General features: G+C 45.6%; 1 protein-coding gene across 1 annotated transcript in view; it reads right to left on the reverse strand.

The window, feature by feature from the left end:
- Positions 1–555: 555 nt before the first annotated feature.
- Positions 556–13,077, reverse strand: part of LOC147672929 (zinc finger protein 574-like) — a 35,167-nt gene continuing 22,645 nt past the window's right edge. The window contains exon 2 of the mRNA XM_086947913.1: positions 556–3,704. Coding sequence (XP_086804039.1) covers positions 859–3,639 — 2,781 coding nt within the window. The 5' untranslated portion in view covers positions 3,640–3,704 and the 3' untranslated portion in view covers positions 556–858. The remainder of the gene's footprint in view (positions 3,705–13,077) is intronic.

Consider the following 13,077-nt stretch of genomic DNA (forward strand, 5'->3'; position numbering starts at 1 on the left):
CTTTTCAACCATACCAGACATGGATGCAAAATAGAGGTTTTAGTTCTTTGTCATGTATTTTTAATAGTCCATTTTTTCCTATACCAATAGGTGGTACTTGACCAGGCCTTTAAAAAAAATATTTCGATCATGCCCACCATACCACTTCACAATAGTAGGCTCACTACCCCATAAAACACGAATATGTCTCACAGAGTTTTAGCCCACGTTGTTCTCACCGGGTCAAATCAACTTTCTAAACTAAACCTCCATCAGCAACAGTTTCGAGGCAACCAGCAAAGCGCAGTGCTGCTTTGCTTCTTACCGCTAGGAACCTTTCCATCGCTACCACTGACGCAGATTTACAAGAGCCTTCACACATGCGCAGAATGGCAGCTTGGCGCGTCCACCTCCATTTTAACTATACAGAAATGGGCAAGGAGAGGATAGGAAAGCATAAGCACTAAGTACCATGGATGACTGACAAATAACACTTGTTTCCATGTTCAGCAGTGGCACCCTAACCATGTAAGAGGTAAGAGGAGTAAATGTATTCACGGTCAACAAACTCAAAACAAATGTTAATTCTTTTATCTCTACAAACCAAAACATGAAAAACACATTATAATTCTCAGATTTTTTCTTTAAAAAAAGCCTCTTATTTTAATATATATTTTTAATTTTGAACACAAAGTTTTCATTGTAAATAACAAAACTTGAAGTCTCAGTTAATGAGATCCAAAAAACAGTTCATGAAAAAAAAAGAAACTAAGTTCATAATGCACCCAGAAGAAGTGATGCCAAGTAAGACCAGTTTGAGATGGGAGGATGGGTGGCTGGAAATAAACAAGACAAAATAGAAAGCGGGTGTTTGCAGCCTCATAGGACACTCATTTGGACGTTTTCCACCTGAATGCTCTCAAAGTGAATGTCCTGTCCCAGGGATACAGGGTAAATCTCAATGCTCTCAATAGGGATCGACTCCACTGTTTCTAGGATCGTGACGGTGTTGGAGTAGTCTGTGGCATGGGTGGGCGGTGCCGGTGTCTGGCTGCGGTGGATCTTCTTGTGTTTCCATAGGTTTGAGAAGGAGCGGTAGGCTTTGCCACACTCTGCACAAGTGTACGGCCGCTCCCCAGTGTGGATGCGTCTGTGCTCAGAAAGACGCATGGCGATTGTGAACGCCTTGTCGCACACTTCACACTTGAAGGGTTTCTCTCCCGTGTGCAGGCGCATGTGGTCCTTGAGGTGTGTGGACTGTCGGAATGCCTTACCACAATCTTGGCAGGGGTATGGCCGCTCACCTGTGTGGATGCGTCGGTGGACATGGAGGGAAGTCTCTGTACTAAACATCTTAAGGCAGTCTGGGCACTCGAAGGACTTGACTGCTGGGATCCGGCGCTCTGCTGTCTGTGTGGCATGCAGCACATCACACTTTGGCATCCTCTGGCCTACTTTCCTTTCTTTAAGGGGCTGCCCACTGCTGTGAAGCTGCTCATGAGTTTTTAATCGAGCAGCTGAGTTCACCTTCTTGCCACATGTCATGCATTCAAATTTCCCAGCAGTCAGGTTGCACTTGTGCTCCTGCAACCGTAGGGAGCTGGCAAAAGTGGCCCCACAGTCTGTGCAGCTATGCGGCTCCAAGCCTAGATGGCTCAGTTCATGCACTTCTAGTAGGCGCTTTAAAAGGAAGGACTTTTCACAGTCTTTGCACTTGTAGGGGTACTCACCCGTATGATGGTAGCGATGCATGAGAAGCCGGTAAGGACGGTGGAAGTTAATGCCACACTCCTGGCACTTGTAAGGGTATTGCTGGCCATGCACAAAAAGATGCTGTTGGAGCGTAGAAGACTGTGTGAATGCCTTGCTGCAGAATTCACACTTGAAAGGCTTCTCTCCGGTGTGGGTGAGGCGATGCCGCAGCAGGTTGGCCTGTGAATTGAAAGATTTGCCACAGTCCAAGCACTGGAAGGGTCGCTCACCGGTATGGATAAGCATATGGTTGCGTACATGGGACTGCTTCTTGAACATCTTGCAACAGACATGGCACTTGTGTTGCCGCTCAAGCGTATGTACAAAACGCTGGTGGCGCACTAACTGCACCTGCTTGCAGAAGTCTTTCTCACACTCCATGCAACGGAAAATCTGCTCGCCGCCCTCAGAGGAAATCACTTTGTAGTCAGGAGTAGACAAGCAGGGTTCCTCTATTTTCAAGTCTTCTTGGCCGACGTTTGTTGTACAGCTAGATGGATCGGCCCCAACTTCTGCCAGTTCTTTGTCCTTTTGTCCATGGCTGCGGCGGTGGTAAAGAAATTTGGTCATGTTAATGAAACTTTTGCCACATTCACACATGTAAAGCGGATTGGTAGTGTGAGTCTTGCGATGTGCAAGTAGGATGGCCTCCGATCCAAAACCAAGGCCACATTCGACACACAGGTAGTGTGATTCTGTGCTGTGGGCTTCCATGTGCTCTCCCAGGGAGGCTAAAGTCTGCAGAACCTTACTGCACAGAGGGCAGTTGAAGGGACCTTGCCGGTGAGACTGGAGATGCACCTGCAGCTCCTGTGAGGAGAAGAGCTGGGCAAGGCACTCGCTGCACTGGTACTGTGGGACAGGCTCTCGCTTCAGCCTCTTTGTGCTTCTCTCCTGGATGTCAGACTTGGTGACTTCATTTTCAGGGACAGACATGAGGAAGTTGTTTTTCAGTTCATAGCTGTGGTCATTTGTCATAGTATCAAGGCCTTGATCTGCTGCCTGGACTGGGGTCACCTCCTCCCCACTCAGAAGATCTTCAGTGATCTGATGCTCCCCAGGGCTCGCGAGTCCATTCTGGTTAGGGAAAGTATTGCTAATGGGTTCGGAGGCAGCTGAAGTGACAAAATGAGTCCCTTGATGCTCCAGGAACTCGTTCGGCGTTTGAAAGAGCTGTGTGCACTCCGAGCACTTGTATAGTAGGAGCTCAATAGTGCCAGGAGATGAGCCTCCACCATCATGGCCCTGATTCTTCTTGTAAGAGTGCTCCAGCTGCACAAGCGCCTGGCTGAGGGCAGCACTGCTGCAGAAGTACTGCTGGCTGGAGACGTCAGTCGGCCCTTCGTGCTCCACTGTCACTGGAGGCACTTCAGCAACTGCCACTGGAGGGACGTCCACAACTTCCACAACCTGTTCTGTTGCATTGTGCAGAGCTGGTTTCTTAAGGGAGGGTTCCAGCAGGACTCGAGGAGGCTGTGCTTGCTTCTGGTGGGTTTGCTGATGGGCTATCCACATATCCTGGGCATCAAACAGGACCTTGCACTCCGTGCATTCATAGCGGATCTCGCTTTGGCTCAGCACTGGTGACCCAGAGGTGTGTTCATTCCCCTCAGGAGCTAGCAGCTTCATGTGCATCTCTTGGTGCTCAAGGAGCTCCTCCGGGGAGAGCAGCAGCTGCCCACACTCCAAACACTGGTACTGGTTCTCTTGTACACCAACACTATGGAAGAGTGCCCCACCATCTTCTGTTGCTTCATCAACTTCCACCACCTCATACTGGTGCATGAGAGTATGGCTCTGCTGGTGGAGCAGCGCCTCTTTCAGGCTGGGATGCACCGCACCACACTCCGAGCACACATAGTGATGCTCAATGTACAGTACCGTCTCGTCAGATTCCTCTTCCGTCATTTCAATTTTTCTAGGACGAGAAGACCGGAAACCTTGCTTCAATAATCAACGTCCATGTCTTTCACCTGGTGGAAAATCAAAGACAGCAGGTTACTAATGGGAATGATACACCCAAGACCCATTCAGGTTGACACATTTTATACCAGTTTGTGTAGCCTAAGGAACACACCTATCCCCAACCACGAGGACTTCGAGCAAAGGCGGCAATACAAATCACCCAGTTTTGGATAGGGCAGAACCCAGACTACCTCATGGGGGGTCGGATGGGGCAACTCAAATCAAGATCATGCAGAGCTCCCCACTCAATCCATAAGCACAGGCAGCCAACACCCCATGCAACATATATTTCAGAAGAACCTAGAGGGACTCCTTGACTCTTCCAGAGAACATGTAGAGGATTCTCCCATGAACCTGCAAGGCAACCTAAGAGGACTGACCAAATTCACTGGAACAGATAGGGTATTCCTGACAAATCCACGACCAAAGAGGTACTTTGCCCCACCCACAAGACTCGACAGTGCCTTCCTAACCTCTACAGTAACTGAACAGAGCCCTTCTTAATTTCGACACGATTAAATGGCAACCCCACCATTCCCCACTAATCCAAAGACCACGCCTGGCAGTCACCGATATTCCCACAAGGTCTGTCACAGAACACTCCAATGAGTTCAGTCAGTCTCTCACACTTCCACAAGACTATACATAGATGCCTCACCATTCTCTCCATGGAAGGACACAGAGTCCCCCACACAATCCGACACCAAAGGCCTAGTGTCAAACAACGCTCTCATGGCAGATTGCCAACCATCTTTACAAGATTTTGAAACCTATTTGTTTCTCCATCAACAAAACAGGACTAGACCCCCAACACACAGATAGCAAAAGATGGCTCTGCCTGGGCCATGTCTGCCACCCATAGATTCATCAAGGAAAATAAACGCAAATAACCTTTCCTGGTTCACCCGGTTACCAGATATCGAGCAACATGGCAATGGTTCTGCAGAAGATGGGCCGATGGACCTAAATACAGAATACGACCGGCCCAATAGCAAACACGTCCAGACATGCCCAACCAGAACATTTGCTTAAAAAGAAAGTTTATCATCTACCTTTAAAAGATTGCATAGGAAAAATCTAAATAAATATATATATATATATATATATATATATATATATATATATATATATATATATATATATATTAATTTGAACTCTAGCAGGAAGTTTAAAGGATAAATTCCATAATAGATTATGTGTGAATTGGAAGGCATGGACTTGACCGGTGTCTAAAGAGCAAGCACTTGCCTTCTTCACAGTCAGTCATGGCAGTGAAGAAAGGTTTCGGAACGGTTTGTTTTCTTGACCGTATTTCAGTTGCCAAATTCACTGGAGCTGGAAGGCAGAAAGTGCTCCTTGCACAACCCACTGTGAAACAGTTTCTTCCACACTCGTCTCAAACTCTCAGAGCAGACCTAGCACCAAAGGGATCTTGACCCACTGGAGCTGGGCGGCCAACACTCGTTCCACAAATAAAGCTTTCAGAAGTTTCTGAGCGGATCAAAATTCAGCAAAGCTTATTCTAAAGCTAGAAGTCTGCATTGTGTTTTGCAAGCAGTAGCCATTAGCACCTGTGGTATACTCCCATGGTAGCTCCTCTGGGTTGCGACAGCAATGCCGGGTCTGAAAAGAAAGTACACGCATGGAAGAGGCAGTGAGGAGTGATACCGAAGCAGGAAAAGTAAGAGTACCTTGGAGGAGTCTGCTTGGCAGCATGCTCTTTCAGGAATGCCTGCAGGTCTCCAAGCTTGCCGCCTGACAATAAGACAGCATCTTACTGTTGAAGGTAAGCGGAGGCAACACGCCAGCTTGAAATGTGCTATAGGAGGCAAACACTGCCCTCTAATGGGCTTCAGGTGACACTACAGTGGAACCCATGCAGGACCCCTGCAGCCAGGCCATGCAACCCTACAAGGGCCTTGTAAAATGACAATGGTCTCCCTCGAGCTGAGACCACACCCCGCCTTCGGACTCGTTACGGAGGGAGAAAGAATGGAATACCTGAAAGAGCAGGACTTCTGAGAGCGTGGAGACACAGGGTAAAATGCTACTGGCAGGGGCTGTGGACCGGTCTGTGCCTAAAGGCTACCCTGGAGACAGAGGTAAGGGGAGCAAGGGGGTAAACGTGAAGGAGTCTAGGATCTTCTTTCTTTGGCACTGAACACATAGAAGAAACCGGAAGTCTATACTGGAATGGAAAATGTTTACTAAAAACTGCACAAAATAAAATTACAAATGTGAAAATGACTCAGCTGGGGAACATTTAAAAGGTTTTAAATCAAGGTTCTTTCGTACGGAGTCAACCTATTAAACAGAGTAGAAAGGTGGCATTCACTGCAACTTGTGCACGTCAGAGCAGCATACCAATGAAGCCACAGTTGCGATTCCTACCCCATCTCTGGCTAGCTGTAAGAGCGGATTGCGGCCGGATTGCTGCAGGTTAAAGAGATTGTTACAACTATGTATGATTTCAGTGACAGAAGACGTTGATTAGAACCGACAGGGAGATAAAATATCCTCGGTGAAGCAAGCTGAAAGTGCTTCAGTGCAGGGGCATATGGGAGGTTCAACACTAGACTGGTCACCCACTGCTCTGCCTTTTCCAAAAGGCCAGATGAATCATCATCGCATGTCCCTGGGCTCTGTCCAGTTTTGCTCGTAACAGCACTACCCACTAAGAAACAACAGAGTATAACCCCCACTTAAATCCAGCACAGCCCAGACAGGCTATATTGTTGACTACCCAGCACCTCATTTACCAACCAATCAATAGAACTTCCTAAATGGAATTCCTTACAAATAGACCCAACATTGCACAGTAGATGTGCACTACCACATGCTTCAGTTAATACACTCACTTAAACCCATAGCAGGCTACTGGCAAACAAATCAAAGCAGTCACAAAATAGATACTTCGGCAAAACCTTTACTCACATCTAATCGGCTCTAACAGGCTGATGCATTAATTATTAAAGCACACCCACTGTATCCAACAATCAATCTCAAATCCCCTATAGACCTCAACTACAGAAAATACAGCACTTAAACCCAACCAGACAGTGGTCTATTTCAAACTCCTTGAAATCAGACCAAGGTGGTCCTGAAAGAATAGGGATTCAGTTGAGGGTACACGGTTAGGTTTATAAGCAAGCCAAAGAGATGGACTAGCCAACATGAGACTGATCTAGAGAAAATATTGGTTAAGTATCTGGAAGTCAAAACTTCTGAACCCTCGGAGTAGATGGAATGGGAACATTTTGATGCAGTTGTGCTTGGAGTAAAGGCTTTATTTAAAAATAGGTCTCACCCACGCCTCGCTTTAAATGGGTAAATTTAAGCAAAATCTTGTATAGTCTAATATCAGGAACTGCTTAAAACTGGTCCCAGACTACAAACACTGTACGCAAACCAGGTTTAGATACAGAATAGAAGCCACCAGTTTTTGTGTCTGGCTCTCTCAGCAACCAGAATTTCGTGTCCCACACCACTGGAGATCAAGTAAGACCGTGGAGCTCTGGGTTTGGATTCACTGACAACCACTTACACATGCAAGATTCAGGGACAGTAACCTAGGGAAAGTTCTGCATCTCAATAGAAAGAGAGGTTTTGTAATAATCACTTTGAATGAAGCTGCCCACTGGAGGAGAGTGCTGGAGGTATCGCTGTACAATAGAAGTGCTACCTAGAGGAGGAGAGCTTTGATAAGCTTGTCAGGATAAGCAGAACTTCGGCCGCTGCGGTCCAGGCAAGAATCCTCCACTTCAGGTTATGTGGTGAGTTACTGTCCCCCGGACCTCCAACAGTGTGCCTGGCAAAGCGACTAAATCAACAAAAAAGCACTCAGCGGATGCGTGCAGTATTTTGTTTCGTGTTAGGAGAAAGCATAAAATTCTCTCTTACTTAAAAGCCCTGGTTGCAAAATAACGTAACACCATCCCTGCTGATGATATCCTTCTCCTGTGTTGGGCCATAATGAAAACGGGCGCAGTCATGACGAGCTCAGCTCGTCATGAGCACACGAGCAGTGTACCTCATGACCAGCTGAGCTAGTCATGAGCATCACTTTGTCTCCCAGACCACCTTCTGGGGAGAAGGGGAGTGGTGGGGCTTTGGCCAGCTGAACTTGGGGTCAAGTGCTAAAGCAGCATCTTTGGTGCTTGTCTTATATTTTATTACTATGGTTACGATAATGTTAAATGTACACTTGTACAACCAGTGTGATCCCAGTTTTGTTTTTGTTGCGTGCTCCTTGAGAGTGTACTGCGTAGTACACATAATAATTATATTGAAAAGCGTGACCCTGAGTTGGGGAACATCCCCTGGTCACAGCTGTGTCCCCGGTTGGGGTTCAATTGTTCGATCCTGGGTTTATACTAAAAAATTTAGATAACCATTCGCTATTTCTTTAGTTGTACTCAGTAGTTCTTTATTTTCACAATTAGAGTTGATATGCACTCCAATTACTTGTTATTTCAATATCCCAATACATGTTGCTATGTATAGCCGAAATGCATTGGCAAAAGAAGCAACATGTATTGGGATATTGAAATAACAAGTAATTGGAGTGCATATCAACTCTAATTGGGAAAATAAAGAACTACGGAGTACAACTAAAGAAACAGCGGATGGTTATCTACATTTTTTAGTATAAACCAAGGATTGAACAATTTAACCCCAACCAGGGGTCACAGCTGTGACCAGGGGACGTTCCCCAACTCAGGGTCACGCTTTTCAATATAATTACTATGGTTACGCCACAGTACACAGTGGTAAGGGCTCTCATTGATACACTTGGAGCCTAGCAAGCCCTTACTGCCCTGGAACTCTGGGCTGCTGTAGAATACAGCGGGAAGGCCACAGGGGCATGGATCAGGAGTGGTTTCTTTTTAAAGCTCAAGCAGGTGCTTTTCAGTTCCTACTACAAGGGATCATGTGGGATTTTCTTTGGCAATTTCAAAGTGGGCACTAGGTAACAACTGTTTCTTTCAAGGGTGAGTAATGTAGTGTACAATTAAACAAACGTCTCTCCCTTGCCTGTAAAACGTGAGTTTATCCAGATTTAAAAAAAGAAAGAAAGACATATCGAATAATAATGCATATTACAAGCTATTAGAAGTACAATGCTTATCCAAAGTACAAACATGGCCTTATTGAATACATTCTGGGGATAAACAGTTAAACACAAAAATGCTGATCAGTCTGGCGGATGAAAGATAAGGGGGGGGACTAGGGGGGTAGGTAGTGGGGGAAGGTTCGAGGTGGCTCTGTCAGATTAGGGTCCTTTGAGGGTTTGTTGGGGGTGGAAATTGAAGTCTCCATGAGATGTTGCTGCAAAACTAGCGTGGACTGTTGAATATAGTCTTGACTATGTTCAGTTGCACTACAGCCATAGAACTCCAAGGTCCCCTGTACACGCTAGTGGTACATAGAATGACATCTTTCTATCCTTGAAGGTTCTGTCATTTATGATTTCCAAATCTGGTTAAAAGCACTCCAGCTGAGAATATAATGAATGACTCGCCAAAAATAAATAAGCGATATTGCTTCCAAGCTTAAACAACAGATGTACATTCTTTTTAGGTCTCGCCTATTAATCCCGCAAGGGATAATAGGACGAGAGTATAGAGGCCAAACCAAGGTCTGAAACCATTGCGGATTTCCTATAGTTCGTGTGGTGCATTCGAGCGGAAAGCGCGTCCACATCAAAGCCATCAGCCTTCCTCCCACAGGAAGCTGAAGCTTCCCCCAGCGTGCGCTCGGCCTCCGGCATTTCTCCTTCCCGCTAATTATTCACCCCTGCTGTTGCTGCCCACGACCGGCCGTACTTTCACTTTCACGGCCGCCAGGCCGTGTCTTTCAACATCCTCCCCCCTCCCAGGGTACTGCTTTGTCTAATCTCACGCTGCAAGCCCTTTTTATTATTACATTTGATCACAGCTTTTCTCACCACTTCGGAAGCTATCAAAAACAGTTGACAGCATGCCTTTCCGTTTTTCAGAAATGTTTAATTCCTTTTAATAGTAGCTTCTCTTCCTTCTTTCTTCGTGACTTTTGTCATTGCCGTGTTCTATTAATTGGGAGCAAACGTCAACCATGAAACAGGTCTCAATTTGAAGATCCGTCAATTTCAGTTTTAAATAACACGTTTTTCACTCACAGGCACATCCACAGAGAGAGTCGGCGCACATGCAGTCTGCTCTGCAATGATGCAAAAGCCGGCTTCAAAGGCAATAAAACAAACATAAGTGGCGTCTCGATCATAAAACAACATAACCTTCGTGCCGCACACTTGCAACCTTCAGGAGGCTTATAATAAAACTTCTCTCATGCACAGCGCACTCTCCCGTGGTCGCCACCAGCAGAGCAACAAGGCAGGCTGCAGCACAAACTGTGCATATGCTTCCTGTAACTTTCTTTAGTTCTTGACGGCATGTGTTAGTCTTTTCACTGCCGGTGCGGCTGGACAGCTCGGGGGTCTCACGTGACAGAAGTGAAGACAGAGCACATTTCATGTTTTATTATTTTTGGTTAAATTTAGCACAGACACTGAACTGCTCCCTTCAACTTGTTTCATTTTGCAGAAACCTCAAATCGTAATGGGAAAACTAGCAGATTATAGAAGAGCATGCATTATTTGCCTTCTGATGAGCGCCTGTCTTAATTGTTTGCCACTTTCCACATGCCTGGCCAGGAAACGAGCCCCTGTCTCCCGCGCCCCCGGAGTCCTCCCGGCTCCGGCATTTCCTTATTAAAGTCTGGCTTACTTCGCGCAGAATGTGGACTCAAATGTTGTTCCTCTGGAGTTACACATCTCACAGCGTGAGCAGTGTTGCGCCTTCGTAAAATATTTTCTTTAAGGCAATGATTACAAGTAAAGTTATCCCGCATAAAAGTCAGAGGGGAGAAAACAGGAGGTATTAGGCTTATATTGGGTTACAACCAAAACAGACAAATGAAGAAAAAAAAAAACGGTTTCAAAAGCTTCCCTCGCTAACCTATTTGAACTGGGTGTAAATGAATATTGTCCGCCTAGTCAAACACACAGTCGTCGCACAGCGCCACTCAGCACCACAACCACAGCACCACAACCACAGCGCCACTCAGCACCACAACCACAGCGTCACTCAGCACCACCACAGCGCCACTCAGCACCACCACAGCGCCACTCAGCACCACCACAGCGCCACTCAGCACCACCACAGCGCCACTCAGCACCACCACAGCGCCACTCAGCACCACCACAGCGCCACAACCACGGCACCACTCAGCACCACAACCACAGCACCACTCAGCACCACAACCACAGCACCACTCAGCACCACAACCACAGCACCACCACAACCACAGCACCACCACAACACCACCACAACCACAGAACCACCACAACCACAGCAGCATCACTCAGAGCCATCGCAGCATCACTCAGCACCACCGCAGCATCACTCAGCGCCACCCCAGCATCACTCAGCGCCACCCCAGCATCACTCAGCGCCACCCCAGCATCACTCAGCGCCACCCCAGCATCACTCAGCGCCACCCCAGCATCACTCAGCGCCACCCCAGCATCACTCAGCGCCACCCCAGCATCACTCAGCGCAACCCCAGCATCACTCAGCGCAACCCCAGCATCACTCAGCGCAACCCCAGCATCACTCAGCGCAACCCCAGCATCACTCAGCGCAACCCCAGCATCACTCAGCACCACCACAGCATCACTGGTTCAAATATGTTCTCTCAATGTTTCAAGCTTTATTACAAATGTCACAAAAAGATGTTAATATTTCACTTCTGTTCTTGGATTTTCATCACAATAAAATACACTGAACATAAGCTTCACAAAAGTTATTTAGAAAAGTTTACGCTATTGCCATTATAAATTACAATAACTTTTATTGAAGTATGAATTATTTTTTAAAAAGCCATTGGTATTTGTAATAGCAATACATGTAAGTCGCGTAAACACAACACATATTGCATTACAAATGCTATAGGTGTCACATTTGCAAAAGTATATAACTATTGGCATTGTAAATGAGAAAGCTAATAATTGCTATTTTCAAAACCAACACATAAATAAAAAATTTGACATTTACAACACCAATAGCTCAAACTTTCTTTATGTGAGACCTATGGCATTGCTAGGTGGGAATATTCCTGTTCTATTTCAGTGTACTAGCAGGACACCACTCTTCATCAGGAGTCTTCCAGGTTTATACGGTGCTAGAATGGTGCCCAATCCAAATGGACTCACATCTTTGGTTAATTCAGTGCACAAATTAGAATCCAAGCCAGCCAAGTTATTTCCTGATGTCACTTTCTCATGCATTGTATTAAACGATTGTTCGCAAATGTTGAGTCCAACTAAAGTTTTGTCCTTTCTTAGTGGTGCACTGTTTGCGGCTAATTGGGGAAGGTATTGTGAGCTTTAACTAGTCCTGCCCAGTAAAGATCTCACTTCAGAGGTATCAGTTGGTATGGGATTATATTTTTGAAGTGTCAGGGTGCACTCCTAGCTTTGAAAAAAAGTGTAAACAACAAATGCAGTTCCATTTTTTTGTGAAATTTACAATTGTTTACTGGTCCAAAACCTTTTCTCAAGAAGTCTTCAATTTCCACACCCACAGATATTTCCAAATAGATTTTATTTTGTATTGAAACAACCCCACAAGTTGAAAACGTGATGCTGCAGAGAGATTCCAACTAATTGTATCCAATTCATACATTTAACTTAGAAAATACTATGGCTCCATTTAGACAACTAACCGCCTCCCAAGGTTGGCCTGGGTGGCTTCTCGGTAAATTACGTTTACAGATGCCTACACAAATTCAATCTGGTTTCTCACTTTGATTGGCCCCACAACAGGGGAAACCAGAAGTCAGTCTAGAAGCAACTGGTTCTACAATATCTTTCTGTAGTGGACTTTGCCTACCCCTCTCTCTACACATGGGCGTTCAGATGTCTATGTATCCTGATTATTATGTTTCCAGCTACTGACATTTAGCTTCAGTTATGTGTAAAGCGATTTGGGTGCCATGCAACTTGCCAAGATCAGCAAATAATTCTGAAAACTCTTAAATTATTAGATGTTAATTTGCAATATTGTATGTTGAAACTAAAAGCCCCATCACGTGAAAAGTCATGCTGGTCAAACCCAGCGCAAGCACATTTTCTTTAAAGATATGCATATCTCCCATTAGTGAACATATGTAACAAATTATTTAAAATGTACATTTTCCACTGGTTTTCTTGCTCTCCACAGTAACACATTCACAATTGATGGTGTAAGTGCCAATTTGTTCATCATTCTGTTATACTCAGAAACCTACATTATATTTCACGTTGCACTACTGCCCAATTCAAATGTGGCAATATGGTGACCC

This window comes from Lissotriton vulgaris, unplaced genomic scaffold, assembly GCF_964263255.1.
Source record: "Lissotriton vulgaris unplaced genomic scaffold, aLisVul1.2 SCAFFOLD_4251, whole genome shotgun sequence".
In the NCBI taxonomy this organism is placed as follows: domain Eukaryota; kingdom Metazoa; phylum Chordata; class Amphibia; order Caudata; family Salamandridae; genus Lissotriton; species Lissotriton vulgaris.